The sequence below is a fragment of the Pezoporus flaviventris genome, unplaced genomic scaffold (genome assembly GCF_033815535.1).
Source record: "Pezoporus flaviventris isolate CSIRO_AGI_PZ_B2104156 unplaced genomic scaffold, CSIRO_AGI_Pfla_v1 ptg000031l, whole genome shotgun sequence".
Taxonomy (NCBI): domain Eukaryota; kingdom Metazoa; phylum Chordata; class Aves; order Psittaciformes; family Psittacidae; genus Pezoporus; species Pezoporus flaviventris.
Window position 1 is genome coordinate 57398314 of NW_026892579.1, and position 22151 is coordinate 57420464.

The 22151-nt window shown below is 44.7% G+C and overlaps 1 protein-coding gene across 4 annotated transcripts in view; it reads left to right on the forward strand.

Moving 5' to 3' along the window:
- The window catches only part of SHLD1 (shieldin complex subunit 1), a 74302-nt gene that overhangs the window by 24473 nt on the left and 27678 nt on the right, over nt 1-22151 (forward strand). The window contains exons 3-5 of one of the 4 annotated variants that reach the window (XM_061461413.1): nt 9004-9076; nt 9883-9992; nt 12147-12316. In XM_061461413.1, coding sequence (XP_061317397.1) covers nt 9982-9992; nt 12147-12316 — 181 coding nt within the window. In that variant the 5' untranslated portion in view covers nt 9004-9076; nt 9883-9981. Of the gene's footprint in view, nt 1-9003; nt 9077-9097; nt 9993-11479; nt 11715-12146; nt 12317-22151 lie in introns of those variants that run through there. The other 3 variants (XM_061461416.1, XM_061461414.1, XM_061461415.1) reach the window with 3 other exon arrangements.

Sequence of the window (22151 nt, forward strand, 5' to 3'; positions counted from 1 at the left end):
CTTTTACACAGAAGCCCTTTTAAGGGGCACTAAGAGTTGTAAATAGAGCTTTCATTTGTTTCTGAAGCCTTCTTTATACTGAAGCCCATGAATCATGCCAGCCGATGCCAGCTCAGGCTCCAATGGCCAATGGTTTTAGTGCTCCACTTAAAGCTCTGCAGGGGAAGTCTCACAGCTTTTTAAGTTTTATCATAAGTTTTCATAAGATTTTATATGGATTTGATATTTACATCGATACACAGCATCTCTTTGATCCACTCACAGTTTTGAACTTCAGATCTAGTCTGGCATTTTCAACTGTGCCTCATAGGCTTCTGGATGCTCTACTTAGGGCAGGATTTCTAAAGGGAGTATTTTTCCCACCATCTCTCAGTGCTAATAGGGAGTTCCCAGCAAGGATATTCCAAGGATATTTTGCATTTTTGTGCTGCTTCGTGTCTGGTTTAGTTGCCTTTCAGTCCTTAATAGTTCCTCGAGTTTGTGATTACAGTCTCATTTAACATCCTTTGCTATGGAAACTTGTATTATTGCCAGGAAACTGCTAAGCAAATGCCAATGCAGAGTTTCAGTGTGGGAGGGATGCATCATGAGACATGATGTTTATGAGGGAAGTGGAGAGTGGAATTACTTTCATGCAAACCCAAAAACCTGCAGCAGAACTTTCATTATATTGAACTTCTCTCCCTCCCCAGCCTTTCTCAGGTTCATACGGCTTTGCACTTTTGTTACCCTAAGGATCTAAATATTTTCTTGCTTCATCCAAGAAATGAAAGGGCTTTCTGAAAGAATAATGAGGGTATTGAAAAGGAAACAAAACCTGCTTTGCTAATGCTATCCTCTTCCTCAGAAATTGGTGGATGAGGACTGGAAGGGAGGGGGGGAAATGGAGGAAGAGACCATTGCCAGAGCAATGGTCTTGCAAGAATCTATAGATTCATAGAATAGTTAGGGTTCATGCAGCTCTTTTAATTTCTATAAAATGAAACACATTATGCTCTAAACTGAAGATTTCTTTCTGATCTATGGGAAGTTGCTGTTATGTAGTAACTGCAGGTTCCCCTGATGGCAAATTGCTACTAAGTAATGATGCGAGTCATGGAAATTACTGCTCTGTGGAGACCTGGTTCTGGTGCTTAACCCCCTGTGTCCCTGTGTGGTACCCACCAACTGAACAGTCCTGCCTACCTGAAGTGACTGAGTTATTGCAGTACTGCACTGTTGATGGTGGAGTGTCTTTTCCTTAGACTCAGTGACAGATCCCACCAAAATGTTAAATTTACCATTGCTCTAATTTCTGGTTTAAAAGGTCAAATGGAGGTAAACTTACTTGGCACTTCTAAGCTACAGATGTGCATGGTTTGGCTGTGACAGTTTTGTCATAGTAAGCACAACCGCTTAATGCACTAGGTGAGGGGCTGCCTTGCTTTCTGAACAAGATTGTGACACCGGAAAGAAAATCATAGACTTTCATGGGGCCATAGTAGGAACTGGTGGACTTCTCACAGCTTTGAGTGGCTTGAACTGCTGTGTGTGTACCAAAACTCCAGCTAGAGAAGTACACACGTACTTTCCACCATAAAGGAAGAAAGAAAGGTACATTAGCTGAAGTAAGAAGAAACCACAGTACAAAAGTAAAAATGGATACTGTATGGAAACCATTCCATCCCTTACTTTTTGCATTAAAAATATGAAAACCCTATGCCCAGTTTAAATACAAGCTTCAGCAGTGAACTGGAGGCAACTGAAGTACAAGTTACTTCAGTCTCTTAAGTTACTGGTTAGTTTCTTGCTGGTCTTCAGATTACATTACAAACTCTTGGCTTGCTTGCCTGACTGGTGCTGCTTTTCAGAATGAACTCATGGCTTGAATCTTCCAGAGCTGCAGCAGAAATTGTGATGAGCACTGTCTGCCCTCTGATGCTGAGCCCTGAGGAACCTGGGTCAGAAGAACAGGACCAGCTGGAGCTTCCATGGTATAACCAAACCTTTTTTGGTTTCCTCTTTGGCATGGTTGGACAATAATGTTTTTCTTACAAAGATTCATTATTAATGCTATGATCATGCATCAGAAACCTTGCTGTATACTATTGTTCCTTGAGATGATTAGCAAAGAGCTGCTAAGCTTACCTTTGTCAGCTTGAATATATACATACGAATCATATATATAATTTCATTGACTCTAACAGCCAATTGAAAAGCTGCAAACTTTCTTCCAAAATGTCTGCATTCCAAAAATTCATCATTTCTTGTCAGTTAAGTCATCATGAGATCTGAAAACATTGGGCTTTGATCTTCTGTCTTGGAGAATGATAGCCTTGCAGTGCCAAGCTGCAGTGAGTGGCAGTGTGGTTTGGTGCCTGTGTAACTTCAGGCAGAACTGTAATGCAGAAGAGGAGGAAGGCTGCTGTTTTCTCCACCTACAAAGGAGATTTGTGTGAATCTGAGTGCTTGGCATCCAGCACCGTTATCTCCATTAGGAGGAAAAATTGGTAGTACATAGCCTGATAGGATTTTGAGAGCTTGTAACAAGAAGACAGTATTTCATGAACACACGGAGATTTTCTTTGCTCAGGTAGCTGAGTAGCAGGCACACATACCCTTCTTCCCAGTTTTTTCTGGTGCCTCTAAGCACAAAGACCCCAGGCACTGTTCATTACTGGAGAGGAGCTGTGGCTTTCCGGATCCTGGAGCTGCCCTCCCTTGGTTTTGAAGACCTGGTCAAAGCAGAGAGCCACAGCCAGCTCAGACTTCTCACATATCATCAGGCTGTGCTCATGGCTCTGGTATTTTTTCCTCCAAGATGACTGGGAAAGACAAGTGGTAACACATTAACACATGCTGGACCTGTTGTTGTCTTGGGGTCAAGGACTTGACAGGTAATGGAAATCGTCAGCAAAACAACATGCAAGCCTGTGTTACAGAGCACTTGAGATGCCCTCCTGGGGTGAAGGAAAGGTGACAAACTCCTTCATTCCCAATCAGGTGATACTTACTAAAAGCACAATGGTATCCATGTCTGGGCACGTTTCCCTTTTTTGTATAAAGAAGGAGTGCAGAAATTCCCCAGGCTGAGGAGCCAAGCACTGTGGTTAACCACGTTTCATCCAAGCTTTGCTGCATGAGCTTGGCCAGGGTGCAGGAGAGATGCCCATGCAGAGGCAAGGCTGTGTGGAGCCAAGGAGCCCCCTGCAAGGTCTTGTAGGGCTATTCTTCATCTGCATAGGGAGTGATGAGAAACTGGCAGTGGGGACAGGAGGGAAAGTCAGTGCAAGAGGCTTGTGTGATGCTGAGAAGAGGTGGGTGGTGCTGGAAGTTGGTGATGCTGGTCCAGTAGGTCACTCCAGTTGTGAAATTTCCATAAGCAAACGTCGGGGGGATGGTTTGTGAGGGAAAAAAGGGTTCTCCTTCCTCCCCTGCTTTTTATGGGGGAAAGTTGAAAGTTTGAAGTTCCAGTTGAAATCTGCCTGTCAGCGTAATGTAGCCCTGAGGTACGTGCCAAATTCTATCCACTGCACCCTAGTTTAAAAAGCGCTGAGAGGCCAGGATTTGCAGATTGCATCACCCTTGGAAAAAGAGGTTTCCACCAGGGAATAGGCTCTGTTCTCAGAGTAATGTAAGCTCGTGACTGAGTCACAGCACCTTTGATTTTCCTTTATTTTTAGTTAGAGGTCTCTGTTCCCATGCCTGTCTGGGCCAAACTCTGTCTATGATCCAGCCAGTACAGTGGTTCAACATAACTGCAAATAAAACAGCATTCAGTGCTGAGAAATGTGAGCATCAAAAAGCTCCAAGTAAGCATCAAGCAATCTCTTAAAAATAGCTCATCTAAAAATAACAGATTAGGGAGGGAGCTCTCCTGAAGAGCAGTTAAGGAGCTTACATCTGGAGACAAAGGACAAAGAACAGCACTCTATCTGCAATGTATCTTTCCTTTTAGGCAATAAATAAGTCTTAGGCCAGAGGGCAGGGTCTTTTCTGTATTTGTTCATAAGCAGAGCCTCGGGCAGTCTTAGTCTGATGCTTTACACAAGTAATTCAAGGCCATCTCCAGTGAGTCAGCAACACAGTGTATGAAGTCATGCTCCAGCAGGGCAGAGGTCTTGTGGGGTTTTCCTGCCTCAACCCAAGTTGAAAGCTTTTATCTTACTTCTCCCAAGCTGTGTCAGCACTGGGAGTGGAAAAGCAGGTGAGCAGCAGGGGTTATGTGCCAGCCGTGGAAGCTGCCCGGCTCTTCCTGCTCTAAAAGGTATTACAGGATAGGGTCTCTATACCAATTGGAGGCCATGAATAATACAACTAGAAGGACACCTGGCTTAAATCTTTCACTAGTAGCGAGGGCTTTGTGTCTTTCCTTGAGTCAGGTAATACTTTTGTTTTGTTAGGGAGTAGTGATGCAGAAAGGCTCTTTGTAGGAAGGAAATGAGGCCCCACAAAACCCTATGGCTGCATCCACTGTGCTAAAAGCCTAAGCAGAACAAGAATAATAGTGTTACCAGCCTAAAAGACATTCCTACACAGTGGATTCAAGCAGCAGCAGATGCAAAGTGAGTAGCCCAAAAAACAAGAGAGGTAATATCACTCAGAGGGGTAGGAGCCATGACTCTCTGCCCATTCCAGCACAAGCTCTCAAAGAATACAGAGAGGATTTAGTACAGGATTGTAAGGAAAAAAAAAAAAATTGGCTCCTGCTTGTACTGGAAAATTCCCAACATTCACATTTTCAAGGCCCTGCCACAGAAAACTACTTTTTGAAGAGAGAGTAAGTTTCTCCTGAAATCACTGAATTCCAAGACATGGTATTAATACATGAATTGGCTCCCATGATTTCATGTTGAGTTTAGAAGTGGCACCTTAAAAAGTCAGATACTGCTGGCACACTCATAGCAACAGATTCATGGGAGGGGAAAAACAAAAGTCAATTTACTGGCATGTGGTGTTTGAAACCTCCTGTACTTTAGGGTGTTGACTGCAGCAAGCAAAAGGCTTAAACTCCTAGTTACTGAAGGAGGAAGCGAAAAGCATGACTTGGCTTACAGCCAGGGCAGATAAGCCCAAGAATTTTTCAGATGCATGGCTGACCATGTGCATTACTTTCTGTAATGCAGATGACTGCTTGTGTTTGTAACCTTAACCTGTCTTGAAGAGAAGTACAGTCACTGGAGTGCAGTTTATGGGGTTGGGGTATCTTGGTAGATGCTGACTTGACTATGCATGAGAAAGACAAGTAGGATAGTTTATACGTTGATCTTGGTGTTAACCATGAACCTGAATCAGCAGTAGGTGCTCTGTGATAGGTCAGTCCAAACTCTGCAAGACATTAGACCTGCAGTTATCACTGTCTGGACACAGTAATGACAAGGAAGGGTATTTCAGTGTAAGTGGAACTGACCCTTTTGAGAGAGGTTTGCTGGTTTGAATGATTGCTTTTGATGTGGCAAAAACATAAAACACAGTGTCTTTTTATGTGGTGCTGGAAACTTAACTGCATCAATTCTGGAGGGACTGGTAATACCCTTTATCTGACCAGCTAACATAGCTGGATAAATCAGTGAGTTTTAGGACAACCCAACCTTTTCTTTTTTCAGTGTTGCACAAGTATGGTTTGGGTTTTTTTTCCAGGTAAGCCAGTATATTTCCCTAAGTATGCTAACCCAGGTGCTGTGGTAGGAATCAGGATGGATAATATACGTAGACCAGGGAGCTTGAAGATGGTCCTTGTGTGTCTGCTGTCATAATGCAGCTTTTATGTCTTTTGTCCCTGAAGCTGAGCTGCACTTTCCACACTGTATGATGGTGTGCATGCAGAGGACACAGCTGTAGGTGAAGGGAGTATGATCATGCAAAGGTTACTTGAGAATGCTAACTTTTATGGGTGATGGGGTGATGGAAAAAGAGCTTTTCTTCCAGCCTTCCTGTGCCCTTTTCTATCTGCAGAACCACCAGCAAACCTCACTGGTCTGGAAGGAGTGGAGATGAGCTACCACTTGCAGTTCCTCATCTCAGGGGTTCAACGAGCTGTTTCTCAACCTTCTTTGTGTATCCTTAGCATCCCTTCCGCTCTGGGCACTTCCTGCTGAATAGAAGCTATTCAGCTGTTTTTCTGTTTTCATGTACTAAATTCACTTCTAGCTGTTGTGAAAGAAGGAAGTGAGTAGACAGAGTTAATAATCTCCTGTGGTGTGACAGTGGGAAAGGACTGGAAAGACATGAACTTGCTCATTCTGCTCTTTATGAAGACAGACTTTTTTTCTTCATGTCACGTATGAAATTTTTAAGAGGCTAAGTCAGCAGATACACATAAGCTTCAATGACATGAAATTGTACAGCTTAAGAACCTGGCTCTGAGACTGTCAACACTGAAAACTCACATTGCAACAGAGCTGCAATAGTCAGAAAATGTTATTTCCTTTTCCCCATGTGTCACCCTCAGTAGTTTGGTCTTTGGTAAATGTCAGGTGTGGGGGCTAATTCTGTGCTTCCTGACTCTCATGCTTTAACCAACTTGAGACATGGCTGCTGGTGTAGTTTTTTATCATGTGCTAACATTAACACACTGATAAACGGAAGGAGCATAGTGCATACTTACAGACTTGCCCTAAATACTGTAGGCAATTGTAATCTTTTGGCTGATAATGCAGTCCATAAGGAATAAAGGTAAAAAGTGTAGATTTACAATGGCAATGAGACCAGGGAGTGCTCTGCTCTATCAAGAAACTTCAGCACCTCTCTGTTCTGGTGAGGGAGGGAAATGAGGATTAAGGTCAAAGATTTGGTTGTCCACCTAATATGACAAATAGAAACAAGTACGCTTTGTTAATAAGCACTATGGCTTCCTTGACAGTTCTGCTTGCTGGAGTTCTTTGCTTTTCCAGGAGCCAGCAATACCTACTAGTGATGTTCCCCGCTGCCAGAGCTTTTCTAATGGCAGAGACTTGGGATGATCCAGTGGAGTGAGATCACTTAGATGGCTGGTTTCTGGATGCTGTAATATTGCATGTGCTCCCACAGCTAAATAAAGGAGATCTGCTGATGGTTTTCATTCCCTAGCTCAGCTCCAGGCAACACTCCCTGCAAAGAAATGAAGCACTTGGGTGCTGCCTTACAACTCATGAAAATGGTGCCATCCCACTCCCCAGCGGAACAGACAGTGAATGGCAAGAGGTAGCCCTGCACTAGAGCAGTGTCTGGGTTTAGCTACAGCCCAGGCAGTAGCGTGGTTTGCATTCCTACTTACACAGTGACCCCAGAAGTCCAGGCCTGGCTTGAGGGAGGCTGTAAGTACAAGGCAGACTTGCAACTGCTGTGCCTGAAAAGCAGAATCAAAGGCTGCTTTTTCCTGTGGGAACCTTCCCCTGGCTTGAGACAGTTCACCTGGGATAAAAACCGTTGGCAGCTACGGGACTTCAAATTTATTTCCTTCCTTTTAACAACTTCCCTCTAAACACACTGGTTTGCCACCAGTAACTTCACAGTCCAGAGCTCTCGGAAAACACTACCAAGTCCTTCCCAGTCTCACTGGCAGCATGCGTGCCAAGAAGCGCAGCCAGCTCTCCCCTGGCAGCACTCCTCCCCGGCAGGCTGGCCAGCAGCGTTCCTCCCCGACTGCTGACCAGACAATAAAAGGGGCTGCTCCCTGACCTCCACCAGCAGCAGTGTCCTGGGATGACTGGCTGTGTCATGCACACTCTGTCAGGCAGCACTGCAATACATTCTCTTTGCTGGGAAACCATCCAGAGTGTGTCCAGGAGCACTCACTGCCCCCACTAAGAGGGTCAGGATGTCTGTGTTGCTCCCCTGTAAGTCCTGCTGGTGCCCTTGTCACCACGCTGTCATGGCCACCGCAGCCATGTGCACGTCCCGACTTCAGCGTGGTTTGTATCCTGTTTCCCAGCACGGTTTGCAGTACTTCCACTGTGCTGCCTCTTTAGCTGCTTGGTGCCATGAGGGAGAGGATGGATGGACACCCTTTTGGTGTGCAGCAGCTAATGACTAGCCTCACATTTCCTTGACCTCCACACGAACTGCAGATGTGCTCTGTAAGCCCCAGAAGAAAGACTCGCAGCCTACCCACCTGCTTATGCCCTGGTGAGAGGTGGTTTGGTTTTGCCTCAGTCCCCACTATGGTGTTTCCCATACACACCAGCGCAGCCCTGTGCTCGCCACTGCTCAGGGCTTTTCCAGGCTGTGCCTCGGGTTGGGGAATGTACCACAACGGTGTAAAACGAGTGGTCTGAAGCAAAACCCTGCACGCCGGGCACCAGGTGGGCTGCTGCCCCACCACTCCAGGCGAGGGGTGGCGGTACCAAAACCTCTCCGTTTTGAATTCAGAGGATTACACCCGAGTTAAACGTGTTCTGAGGAAAACCTGACAGGAAACAGCTTTCAGATGAACCCTCCTTTCCCCCCACCCCATTGTCTGTGTATTTTCCTCCCTCTTGTCTTCCTCCCCACACGCCGCCGCGTCCCAGTCCAGCCGCGCCAGGGGCGGACTCATTGCCCGCGCAGACTCTGTCGCCGGCCCGGGGCCGCTGCCGGGAGGCGTCGCTGGGTCCGTATCAGCCTGGGCTTCGCCGTTCCCCACCCTTCTCGGCCCCGCAGTGCCGGTGCCGTGCTCGGGGCACCCCCCGGCCGGGCCCGCCCGGGCGCAGCCAAGATGGCCCTGCCCGCTTCACTTAGACATGGCGGCATCGGAGCCGGGGAGCCCTGCCTGGGCTCGTCTTCCGGCAGCCGGTGGAGGGCTGTGGGGACACGGGCCGGGCAGCGTTTGCGTGCTTTTGGCGTTCCCCTTACTCTTTTCCACAATGTTTTGATGTCCGTGGGGTGCTGCAGCCTACTTTCCTCCTCGGAAAGTGGGGGGGTGGCAGCCATGGTGAGACAGAGGGGAGCTCTGGCTTGTGGGGCTCACACCAGGCCTGGGAGGGGGTTGCTTTTGTTTCCCTTTGCAGTGAAGCAACTGGCTGTAGAAATAGTGCTTGTTGAAATAATATGTGTCTCTGCCTGCAGGAAGGGGAAGGAAACGTGACTGGGAGGAACAGAAACCCGTGCACGCCCCAAAGCCAGCTGAGAGGGACAGCCGGTAAGGCCAGCGCCTTGTGCCCATCAGCATGCCCGTCACGCATCTCATGTTGTGCCTTGTGTTTGCACCAAGGACAGGCAATGTGCATTTGGGAATTCCCAGTAGTAGTACAGTGCGACCAGTCGATGGTGGCCCAGAGAAAAATCCAGTACTTTTCCTCCTGTGCTTTTCCTCCTGTGCCTTTCCAGTACTTTTCCGCATTCCAGGGAGCTGGGATTGACAAAATCCATACTCCTGAAAGTATGTTTTTCCTTGTTGCTCGATAAAAATAATGAGGTAATAGCAGAGGGTGGGAAACAGGATTTGGATTTCATGGGCCTGTGGTTTGCTCCACATGCTGGGTTAGGTGGCCTTCTTTAAAGCTCATTTCCTGGTTGGGGTTTGACGCAGCACAGGCTATCAGTGTCGGTGTCAAAGCACCGCTAGATAAACCTGTTGGGGAAATACCTGCTCCTCCGCAAGAGGGAGGGAAGGATGCCAGCTGTAATTCACTTCTCTCCTTCATGGGTTTTGAATAAACAGCCCATCTGGCACCTCCTTACAAATAAAGTCTTGGCTTTATTTCTGGAGTGTACCAGCCCCTTTCCAGGAGGTCTCGGTTGCTGTCAGAAGATTCAAGGGCTTTACTGGATGTGCTTTGCTGATTCCTAGAAAAAAATTTTCTCTGTACCAGACCCAACAAACAGTGGTATATGTGGTGACCGACTGTTGACATCGGCTGGCATATGTACTTTGAAAGGTCACAGCATCCATCAGCCCGATCAGCTGACGCAAAGCATGTAACTGACCTGTTTGTTTCATTCCAGTGAGCTGGGATTGACAAACCGTGAAGGAAGGAGTAACACACTGTTTGCTTCCAGACCCTGTCCAAGGGGAGTGCTGCTGCGTTTGTACTGTTCCTAGGTATGGCACAGAGGTAATGGTGTGTCTCTTTCTTATGCCTGAAGGCCAAGGGCTGAGCTGAGGTCTTGCTTATCCTCACCACTCAAATCTCACCATCAGTTTTGGGACTACGTCTGCTGTATGCTTCATTTAGGAGGATTGGAGGGAGTTGAGCTAAGGGTTTTTTGTTTTTTTTTTTTCCTCCCCAAAAAAGGGTGGTTTGTTTTATCAGAACCTGATTGTCCCATGGCTACACATGTTAGCCCTGTTGTGGCACTACAAAGAAGGAGGCCAGCATGGGCAGCTGGCATAGGACCACAGTGGCCCATATCAGTGACAGCCTTAGGTTGCTGTGGTACCCCACCAGGAGCTCCTCTTGCTATAATCTTCTACTTGCTCTTGGATAGGATTGGCTGGGGGTTTGGTGTGGGTTTTATTCACAGGCCAAGAACTGAAGTAGGCAGTTTTGTTCTCTAAAATATCCTTGTACTTAAAAAGTACCACAAATCATGAAACTTTCCTCAAATACTGTTTTCTCCTTATGTTCCTTAATGCACAGATCATCTGTGGTTTAGGATATGAAGAGGAATGGAGGAGAAACTTTCCTTTGCAATGACTGTTGGGGGCAGAGGGTTGTGTCCTTTGTTTTATTTTTAACCTCCTTCATCTTTCTGTGAATGCATGGGTCTTGCTTGTCCCTCCAAGGCAAGGCAGCTGATGTCCTCCCTATCACAGCCAACATCTCCACGGTGTTCATTAGCAAGTGTCATTTCATCATTTGCAAAGGTCAGAGCTGTGTCTTGCCTACAAGTTTACTCAACACAAAAGCACCTAAAGAACGGTGGGTTAAATATTCTACAAGGGGGTATGTACTTCATTTTTCAGTACTAATCCCTTCTACGGATTTCCTTGGTTCCTGTGCCTGTAACATTCTTCACTGACAATATCCCTGTCATAAGTGTGTTGCCTTCTTCGTTTTATAGAAGGGGAGATTAATGTGAGCCTGCAGTGTCCAGACCATTGCCTGACCGCTAGATCTGGTTCTGTCACTCTTTACAAAAATAGCAGAAAGATACAGCTGGTGGAGGGGGCAGCACAAATAGCCACAACTTGTTTTTTTTTCTTTTTAATGGCATATAAGCAGACAAAACAGACGAAGGAAAAAACTTGCACAAATCTCTTGGAGTCTCTGTAAGGGCTGGGAATTAAATTCACTTTTCACAAGAAACACTCTTGTTCTGTCCATGTTTTTTCCCCTCACATAGAAATGGAAGGTGTTTGGGGCTCTTTTGCATCTCTCCTTGAGAGCCCCTCTTACTGAGTCAGTACTAATCATGGTTCAGCTGGAGGATTCCTACTTCCTGTTTGTTAATTCTGTGAGCTCCTGCCCAATCAAGTTTTTTGCCTTTCGCTTCTCTCCTTCCCCAGACACTTGTGTGGCTGTGCTTGAAGCTGCTGGCCTGGAGCACTTCCATTTCATCCTCTCCAAGAGAGTTGCCTATCCACTGGCCCTGGGTAGCACCAGCCCTGTCCTACTGTCTGCTCAGCTGTGTATTCTTGCCTTCTGCAGTGGTGGCCTGGTTGAGGGAGCTCAAGAAGAGGGTGTTGGGATGTGGGGAGGTTTCAACCACAGCTTTCCAAAGTGCTGTGCACAGGCCATGCAACACAGCTGCCCTGGTGTCTCCACACCAGGGAATCCTTGCCATCCATGTGAGACTGAGAGTACCAAGTCTTAAGATGCTCTTTCCTTATGCTAGTAAGTGTGATAAACTTCATGAACTGCCCCAGGATGGATGGGTTTAACTTGTGAGTTTTAGAAGTATCAGTGGAAAGGGACCTTGTAGAACATGTTTCCTTTTAAATTGCATACATGCTATACCCTGAAGGGAATAAACTCCATAGCTTTCTAGTTTTGGGGCCTGAATCTGTACTTCTGGGAAGTCTCTAGGAAAGCCAGATTTGTTGTGGACTCCTAGTTATCCTGGTTAGCCTGTTGTCTATGGCTTTTGGTGGTGTTCTTTCTTTACATCTTTAAACTTGTTCTGATTTTCTTAAATGAAGTACAAATATGCTGGAACAGCTTATCTTGGCTCGTAAGCAGTGCAGAAATTAGAGGTCATTTGTGTTGACTTCTGCTTAGATTTTCATGGTCTAAAAGCCCAGCTCAATCACATTTGTGTCTCTGCAGTGGGACCATGAAAAGAAATGAGGTGTCACCAAGTCCTCCCTCGGAGGAGAGCAGCGTATTGGACCTACCCTCTGTTTGTGACCTAGGAGAGTGCTTTCTGCCTCCATACAGTTCTGAAAACAGCGAGGAGCTTTTTCACTCCATGGATACTTTTTCCTCTCTGCCCACAGGTAACAGCTTCTGCCTCTCTGCGTGCTCTTTCTTAGCCAGTGCATAATCTGTTTAGGCAGTGCATCATTTGGATAACTGCAGTCTGATACTGATACATCTGCCTGTCTTAAAACACAGTTTGCCAGATCTGCTCTGTTACAGCGTGACAGATTGTGTGAACTGTGAGCTGATGAGACACAGGAGAGGAGTTTAGAGGATACTGTCAGCTGCTAATGGTTTGACAACATTGTTTCTTCATATTTAATACCTTCTCAGAGGAAGAGGGTTACTTGAGCTAACCCACTGAGCAATCCTCCAGAAATCAGTAGGAAATACTGTCTCAAATTACCATAGTCAGTAAGAAATGTTTTTAAACTTTTCCTTATGTTTTTTTATGTGTCATCTTGTATCCAGGAATGAGCTCAGGATGTGGCGTCTGTAGCCCATTACTTTAATATTAACAGTGTAAATTAATGTTAACAGTGAATATTTGCTTGTGCTAATGAAATGAGTGTGAAGAGAACCACTTCAGTTCAACTCTTGGGAGATGGAAGTTTCCTCGCTTGAAGGAGAACTTATTCCTGCAGAAACAGCATGTTAGGTCAGGCACTACTTCAGATTCTTAGGAGTAATGATGCGTCTGAGAAGATCAAGAGATAGCTGGCATGTTCTGATTACCCCACTCAGCCTAGTCAGTGTGAAAATACTGGCAAGAAGTGTGAAATCAAAATGCACTGGCCTAGTGACACTTCTTACCTTATATTCAAACTGGCTGGGATGAAGGTTATAGTGATTATATTTAATATTGTAAAGGGAAAAAAATCTGATCAGCAAATAACATGTGGAGGTGCTTTGTCAAGTCACCCAAGCAGGTGAAACATTATTGATGACATTTCTGGGGTTTTTTTGAGTCTTAAGTAGTGTAAAAGTAGAGGTTGGCTCCACTCCTTCCTCTAGCATTGAGGTGGTTTACTTTGGCCTAGTTCCAAGAAGTTAATTTGGAATTCAACAGGTGAGGTTTTTCAGTGGCAGTTCCATTACCTTGCATGCTAAACAGGTAAGCAGTGGCATCTACCAACTGATCTGGCCCTGTTGATGCTGACCAGTTGCCTGTACTTCACCTCTGGTTGTGGGGCATCCAGAACTGCAATGAAATCTGCAAACAGTAGCTACTAGTGCTTACTTAGCTTTTCCTTGCAGCCCAGGAAGTCACATGTGTGATGTTACTAATTATGCAAATCTTGTACTGTAACCTCTATTTTAAACCATGATACATGTCACATTCCATGATCCATACTGCATTAGTGGAATTGTGTATCTGGTTTGAGGTTTTGCTTTATTTGTTGTGCATAAGTGGTGAGCACCATGGTGCGGAATGTCCGGAGCAAGCCTTTTCTGCTGTTGTGTCAGAGAAGGATGTGGAGGTTCCTCTAACAGTGAGACAGGCTGGAAGGCATTTGTTTACACAGATTTCACAAGCCTTGTGTTGCAGGTATGAAGGAATTATGGGAGCTGTGCAGCAGCTCCTGCAGTGTGTGTAGAGTGGCTTAGTTGCTCAGACACCATTTAGCATGGTTCACGGCAAATGGATTCAACTGCTTTCATGAATGGGATGCTGCAGGGGAGCTGCATGGCCACTCAGCAGTCCTGAGACTGGTCTGAGGGCATAGCAGCAACGACATGTGCAAAATAAAGATAGGCAGCTCTAAACTCAAATGGCAGCATTGGGCAAGTTTATGGTGCATATATGGAATATGTATGCTGACAGGTCCTGCCTCCTTGATGACTCCAGCAGCCCCTGGTGTCTGTGGGGATTGCAGGTGCTGAGAAGGGCAGATAAGGCCTATGGATCCTCTCCTTCATCACTTGTTTTAGAAACCCCTTGCAACTGAAACCACTTGGCAATAACTGTGGGATGTGCTCTGTAAAATGGTTCCTTACACTGTGCTCCTGGGAGTACAATAACCAAATATCACACTGGACCTGACTGATACTCTGGACATCTGGGTTCCTTTCTCCTTTTAACTGTGTTAAACCAATATACATACTCAAACTCTTTTCTGATGCAGCTTCAGCTTTCTAAGCCATTGCGTTGGGTCATTGTGACGGAAGAGGCAGGAGGATGATTTTAAAAACAAATGTGCCAGATGTTCTTGGATCAAGCAAGTTCTGTCAAATGTATCTTGGGAAAGGAAGTTCCTTTGCTTATTTGTTTTCTCATAAGACATTGTAAACTGCTGCTGTGGCACAAGACAGATAAGGAGAGTGGGAGTGGCTGTATCTTGCACCTCACGTTATGACCAGATTACATCCTGGGGTTTGGGCAGGATGGATGATGAGTCTTCTCATCAAACTTGAAAGTGAGAATCTTCCTTAGCGAGTCACAAGCATTTTCAAAAGGCCGTTAAGTCTTTGGGAATGTGACAACTTCCTTAGGAGAGAAGTAGACTGTCAGGACAGGCTCTGTTTTCTGACATCTGCCACAAGAACTGGACTGACACTGAGTAAAATATCATGCCCTCTGAGCCTCAGGAGTCAGAAATGAATATGGGAGGTATTCCTAGTGCCTGAGTCACTAGTAATAGGTCTTACTATTCTAGAGAGGCTCCACCGCTTGTAATAGCAGAAGATGGTACCCATTGGCCATGAAAACAGGGCCTTCTGAAAGCAGTCATCCCTAGGCAAGAAAACAGTAGTCCTGTGGAACTACTACTAGTAGTAGTGTGGGTTTTATGTAAGTTCTGTGTGAGTGGTTTTATGATTTGTGCAGGAGTGAGGGTATTGCTCTTGCAACAAACATTCATACTTCCAGCTTATTGTCATAGTGAATATGAGCGTTTAAATGGTGATAGACTGAGAAAATTGCACTGGATCAGTGAACCTTTCAGCATGCTTCCTGGTTTTTTGTTGTTGTTTTTTTTTGTTTATTTGACCCCAAACTGGAAAATAATAATAATTAAAAAATCATTTATAGTGTTTATAATCTGTGTCGGTTGCACAATGCTGCAGCAGCACCTCACTGCCGCCTCTGGATTAAGAAAAGTTGCCAGCAAAACTTGGCAGCGCTCAGGTATTTGTGGGGGAAGGCTGAAGTTATTTGGATTGATATTTGAAAGGTTGTTCCCAGTGAAATAAATCGCTGGCAATGTTCCTTTTGCTTTTAGGGCACTGAGCCAGAGCACACCAGGGACAGTGGAAACATGGTATTTGCCTGGAAAAATTGCAGCCTGAAAAGGGTTAGAGAACAGACTACAGATGTGCTCTACAGATTCGTGTAGGCAAGGTCCTTGGCTCTGCCCATGCTCCATGGTCTGACAGAGCTGGGTTTTGCCAGCATAGCCTGGAGTGATTCTACCAAGTTTGGAGGCAGTGTTTGAGAGCTCAGCTATGGTACCAGTGCTTTGGAGACTGCCTGTCTGAAGCATGGTCAGAGCTCAGCCTCATCTGCCTCTGGCCTTTCCCTGGGGCTAGCAACGGCATGGGTATTCTTGTTTTTCCTGTAGCTTCTTCCTTAATTGCTTTTTCTTTGTAATGAAAAGTAGTTAAAAAGCTGTGTCCTTAGGAGAATGGATGTTCCTAGTGCCTGGTGGAAGAGGAAGGTACATGGGAAATAAGAGTGTCACAGGAATAGAGGAAATGAAGGATGGCAGTAGGAAAGGAAAAATGGTGCTGGAGAGATGTGGTGAAGGAAGAGTTCACTGTGTGATTGGATAGGCATATGTATAGCTAAAAGCTGGCTAGCTTTAAAAAAAAAACAAACAAAAAACTAAAAGCCAGTTTGGGAGTATTGGGGGTGTTCAACCTTTAGTTGCTTCTCCAAAAGCACTACTTACGTTCCTGCAGTTTACTTCAGGTTTGAGCCCAGGCATACCTTTGGTTATTTTTCATGGACTGCCCTGACCTCTCTAATGCAGTGAGAGTCTCAGGCTGCCCCTTCTTATTCCAGCTCCGTTCTTGGTGCTGGTACTCAGGTGGCCACATGAAGAGTCAGCTCAGGCAATTGGCCCAGCTTGCTGGGCAGCCACAGGAATGTGGCTGAGATGGGGACAGCTGCTCTTTGTGGCAGCAGCACAGGTATATGCCAAGATACAACAGCTTACAGTGTGTCCTGTCTTTCACAGGGGTCAACAATCTTTCCAGAATGGTGGTTTCTGGAAAAAGTAGTGTTAAGAGTATCGAGTGCTTTTCCTGTGTGGGGAACCAGGCTGTAGGTTCTTTTTGATCAGGTTTTTTTTTTTAAGCTTCTTTCAGAAACTGTCTGGGTCGAGTCATGAGAGCTTGGGGGAAATGGAGCAGAACCATTCACTGGAGACTTGCTGGCTCCAGGCAAGTCAGGGAGTTTGGATCAGCAGCACTGCTACTGAAACTGCCACTCAAATCAAGAGGACATCTGATCACAAATGACCCCAGTTTAAAAGTAAAAGCCGTCATGATTTTTTGATTGTTCCAGTCTCTTTCTGAGTTTTCAGTCAACCAAGCATATATGTTAAACAAAGCAGAGATTGCCAACACGTTCACACAGCTGTTGGCTCTGTAGGTAGTTGGGACTCCTGAGAAAAACAAATGCTACACATACCCCGTGAACCTACATGCCTTGTTTTGCAGTGGGTTGCTATGTCTTTTATTAGCAGCTGAGGAGTCATGTTAATGGTAGTGCATGTGTTCTGGCTTGTCCTTAAATGCTCTCTTCTGTTACCATGTCCACTTGCCTGTTGGGAGTTGCTTAATCTCTTTTGCAGAAGTGGGTTGTGTTTACTGAAGAAGTCTGGCATGGTTTGTGCTTTTTCTCCATGGGAGTTGTGCAGAAGTGCTGACGTAGAAGCCGAAAATGAAAGGAGCAGGCTGTACTTGTCATGTCAGCAGCAACCTTTCAGAGCTGGCTCTTGATGGGTTCTTGGGGATTCAGTTCAGCCCAGAACTCAGTGTATTCATTCATTACTTGGTATAGAAATTACAGGTTGGCTGTTTGAGCTACCACTGCTATCAAAAGTTGCAGAATTTACAGTGTTGTTTTTTGTCTGGCCATGCTGAAGACAACCTGAAAGCTAAAGACCTTTACCTGGTCTCATTTAAGAGGTATGTGTAACTTTGTAAATCCAAAATGTGAGATTTTTTAAATAACTTTCAGACTGAGCCAAAGCTGAACTAGAAGGGACTTGTACTTGCACTCCAGGCTGCTGTGGTCAGGTACAGAAACTTCTGATAGTTTCCCTTCACCAAAAAGATACAGATCGCCCTGAGAACATTTTGCTTTTTGGCTCGATGTGGAGGGGAAGACGAGGGTGCTGTACAAAGTCATTTTCTGCTGTTATGAAGGGTCTCCTTTGACTGCAGGTGGTTAATATGCTCTCCCATTTGCAAACTCACTTCAGTTAGAACTGTGATCCCGAGCATCAGCAGAATTAATTACTTTTTTAAGGTGACCTGTGCATAACTGCCATGGCCTTGTTGAAGATCATAAGCCCTACTTTCGGAATTAGTGGATTCCATGATTACAGGTTTTGCTTTGTTTCCTGCTGCCCTCTAGTGAACAATGTGACCCGTTTCTGATGACTTCGGCCTTGCATGCTAGGAATTTAGAGGGCTGGTGATTTTAGATGTTTTTTTTTCAGCTGGTAGTGGGGATGTATGTCACTGTATCAAGCTCAGCCCTGTGTCAGTTTGCTGCTGTTGAGAAACGATGCTAAATAATCACCAGGGCTAATTTGGGAATATTTCTAAGGAGTGTTGGCTGCTCATTGCTTACTGCATGGATCTTGGCATAAGGTGGCTAAGGTTTTCTGTTGGTGAAGTGTTTGTTTTTGTCTGGAAATAGCTTTCTTGCTTCTGTTACAGCCATGCAGGAATCTGATTTTGTAATGGGAATGAGAGCCTTTAAAGCTTGGTTATATTATGCCTTTTTTGGGTGCAACTGTCTTTTTTTTCTTTTTTTTTTTTTTAAGCCTTTGTAAAAGTTCTGGTTTTAGCAACTCTTATCTTTTATCCCTGCTACTCTTACAAACATCCAGTTATTTGTCAAGGAGAGTGATTTGTTTAGCTTATCAAAAGCAAAGAAGCACCTGTTTTCAAGTGAATGTGTTGGGGATTTTTATTAGTTATTTTTAACTACTTGCACTCTCATGATCAGTCTGGAGAAGAAAAGGCTTCCAGCAAACCTTATATCTGCCTCCCAGTGCCTAACAGGGGTCCTACAATAAAGCTGGAGAGGGACTTTCTACAAGGGTGTGTAGTAACAGGACAAGGGGAAATGGCTTTAAACTGACAGAAGGGAGATTTAGATTAGATATGAAGAAGAAGCTCTTCCCTGTGAGGGTGGTGAAGCTCTGGCACAGGTTGCCCAGAGAAGCTGTGGCTGTCCCATCCCTGGCAGTGTTCAAGGCCAGGTTGGATGGGGCTTGGAGTGACCTGGTCTAGTGGAAGATGTCCCTGCCTGTGGTAGAGGGTTGGAAGTGGATGAACTTTAAGGTCCCTTCCAACCCAAACAATTCTGTAATCAATGATTTTGTGAAAATACTAAGTTTTTCTTAATACTCTAGTCTTCTCAAGAGGAAAACAGAAAGTGAGATTTTTCAAACCCGAATAATTTTGTATAGGAGTTGTGATCCAGTGGGGCTGGTGCTCAGTGGACTTGAATTTATTCAGCTCCACTGAAGCCCTTGTCAGGCCCCTGGTTTGGATAACTCCATGGCTTTGTTGAGTTTGGCAGCATTAGTTTTCCACGCATCTCAATGTGGCCCAGTTGTGTTGAATATTGAATGAAGCTACAAAGTGGAATTCATTCAACCTTACATAAAAGGAGCACAGGGAAACCTCATGACACAAAACATCAAGCACTCGGCACCACTGCATCACTGAAGGCCTGGCATCTTTTGTAAATTAATTTTTTGGAAATGTGTTATGTAAAGCATCCAACCAAAAATAGATCCTGGAAGAGGAAAAGACACTGCTTTATTCTTCACAGCCCAAGGAAGAAAACTAATCCTATTTTAAGGAGAATTAGTGCACTCTACTTACATCAGTAAGGGAGAAAACTGAGGCATGTGACTTGCCTTCTAGACTTTTATGCTTCAGAGTAGCTCTGTTTTCTGTGGAAGTGAACAGTTCATACTAAACCATTAATAAATAGAAATCAAGTCCAGATGAAATACCTGAGTAACAAAGACAAGGAGTTGCACTTACATTGAAGTTGTCTGATCAGATTCTGATATTCTTGTGTGTAAAGGAGAGCTTGGGAGTTTGCCTCGCAGAGGTGCTGTGGATCAGCTGTGCAGCCCAGCTCTGCGCTGTAGCCTGAGGTTTTGTGTTGGCTTGTTTGGAGTTATATTTTCTGTTCACAGTGAGTTTTCCTTACCCAACTCATTTTTGTTTTCTTTTACCCCCAAAAATGGGAGGTTTGTTCTCGTGAAGCATATTTTTGTCTGTATCCACCAATCTAATTATCAAGCCTTGCAGCATGGAAAGGAGCATAGTACATCTTCTGCATGTTACCCCCAAATTCCTAAGAAGTGCTGGTATAATACAGGACTCGGAATTTATGTGTTTGAAGGTGACTTGAGGGACTATCACTGTCATTTCCTTTCCTTCATCATTTTTAATTGAGCGTATAGGCTAACAAAACCCTTGCCATCCTCCCTATGCAGACGCAGAAACAGAACGAGTTGATTTCCAGTTTGGGATGCTCCCCCCAAATTGTTAACAATAAAGTGGTTTCGAAATTGTTCTAAATGTTCTAAATTTATAAATGTTTCTAAGTGGTTCTGAATGCAGGACAGGGTAGTATGAGAATGCCCAACGTGGAGATTGCTTGAGTGGTAACTTGTCTACAGCAGCAGGTAACGGGGATATTTAAGAGGAGTACAAAGTGAACTGATCCTGTCTCTGCCGGCCTTTAGCTTCCAGGATTTTTGGTTTAGGAACCACAGGTGGCTTAGATATCAATGTTCCACTAGCTCCTGATGAATGATCCTTCCAGGAATTTAACTGCTTTTGGATCCCTGTCTCTCTCAATGTGTGAGTGGGACTGTGAGGAAACTTTTTTTTTCCCATGTTTTTTGTTTTTTTGTGAGTGGCTTTTTTTTTCCCATGTTTTTCTTCCTTTGATCCCCTGAATCTCCTGAGTTCCTGCAGGCTAAGAAACAGTGCATGATCACTGCTATTTCTTTATCCAAGCCATTTGTGGTCCTACAGTCATCTTACGCATTCTCCGTGTTGTATTTTTCCAGGCTAAAGAAACTGGTGTATTTTATTCTCACATCAAAGAAAAGTCATCCCAAGACTTTAGGCAGCTTTAGGCTGTCGTCCTAAGTGTCCCTTCTAGCTTGTCAATGTTCTTTTAGAGATGTGGGGCAAGAACCATGCACAGTGCAACACCAGTGTCATGGCTCAAAGCAGTTTGGTTTTGCTTTTATTTCTTTGCACATTGTTTTGCTAGAATTTTTTAAATTTTTCTCTGTTTTTCTCCCCAGTTTAGTTAGCACCTGTATTGGAGGAAGGGAAGAAGGGAAGTGTTTCCTTGCTGGGCACTGAACTAGGCCCAAGCTAGTACAGTGGTCTTGAAAACGTACTTGAAAGGTCTCTTACTACATACTAATATAAGTCTGTGATCCCTACAGGTATATCAGAGTTGTGTTTTACCTTTTTACTGGTCTTTTTGTTCATTGCAGTCTGTTCACATGCTTTGTTCTCTTCTTTATTTCCCTTGTAATATTGCTTACTTTTGCAGTTTCACTGCCTTGTCTCCTGTTATGTGCTAGATTGCAGTGGTGGTTTTTCTCCCACACATCACCATTGTCTTCATGCAGCCACCTGTCTGCTGTGAATTCTGGGTAATGTGGTCCTTTTTATCCCAAAAAGTGTAGACATCTTTCAGTACATGGTCCTTTAAACAGTATGGCAATTGTTACTCTGTCAACCTGTAATTAAAGACTTGAAAACCTAAATGCTGTCCTCCCACCCTGTGCTACGGGCTGAGTCTTCAACATGATCCCTAAATCAACCGTTACTGCTGGACTTTTATTCCAGGAAACTTCATGGTTTTTATTGGCTTTGCTTCCAAAACCCTGCTGGCACAGTTTTCAGTAAGTTGTTTGCTTTGCATCTGCCTTTGATGTTTGCTGTGCTTGTAGTCCTTGTGTTTTCTGAGGTGGTTTTCCGGTACTTCATGGTTATAAGGTTCAGAGCTTTGGCTTAGACTTGAAATGACAAAATTGAAATGTGAAGACAGTGTTTTAGTGATTTAAAAAGGTCAGTCAGGCTTATGAGTCAGGTTCAGGAAAATAAATGTGATCCTACTTCAGCAGCCAGTGTAGGGATTTACTGAATGTTGAGCGAGGAGGGAAATCTGTGTATCTATATAAATGTCGCGATAACAAACCATTATTGGTGTTAATTTCAAAAAGGAGGCTGAGCAACAGCTGTAACTGCTTTTGAGATGCTGTATAGCCAATTTCATTATTAGAACAAATGCACTTGTAGCTTTTCTTAAAGCTCCATCTACTGGAGAGGACCGGCTATGAATGCTTTACTTCACACTGATGACAGCTGTCTTCCTGTTAGCTATAGAGTATCAAAAAGCTATAAAAGGTGCACATGTGCCATATAGAAACAATATATCATAGAATGGTTTGGTTTGGAAGGGACCTTGAAGATCATCTAGTTTCAACCCCCTGCCACGGCAGAGACACTTTCCACTAGACAAGGTTGCTCAACCCATCCAAGCTGGCCTTGGGCACTGCCAGGGATGAGGTTGCCACAGCTTCTCTGGGCAGCCTGTGCCAGGGCCTCACCACCCTCACAGGGAAGAGCTTCTTCTTCATAGCTAATCTAAATATCCTCTCTGTCAGTTTAAAGCCATTC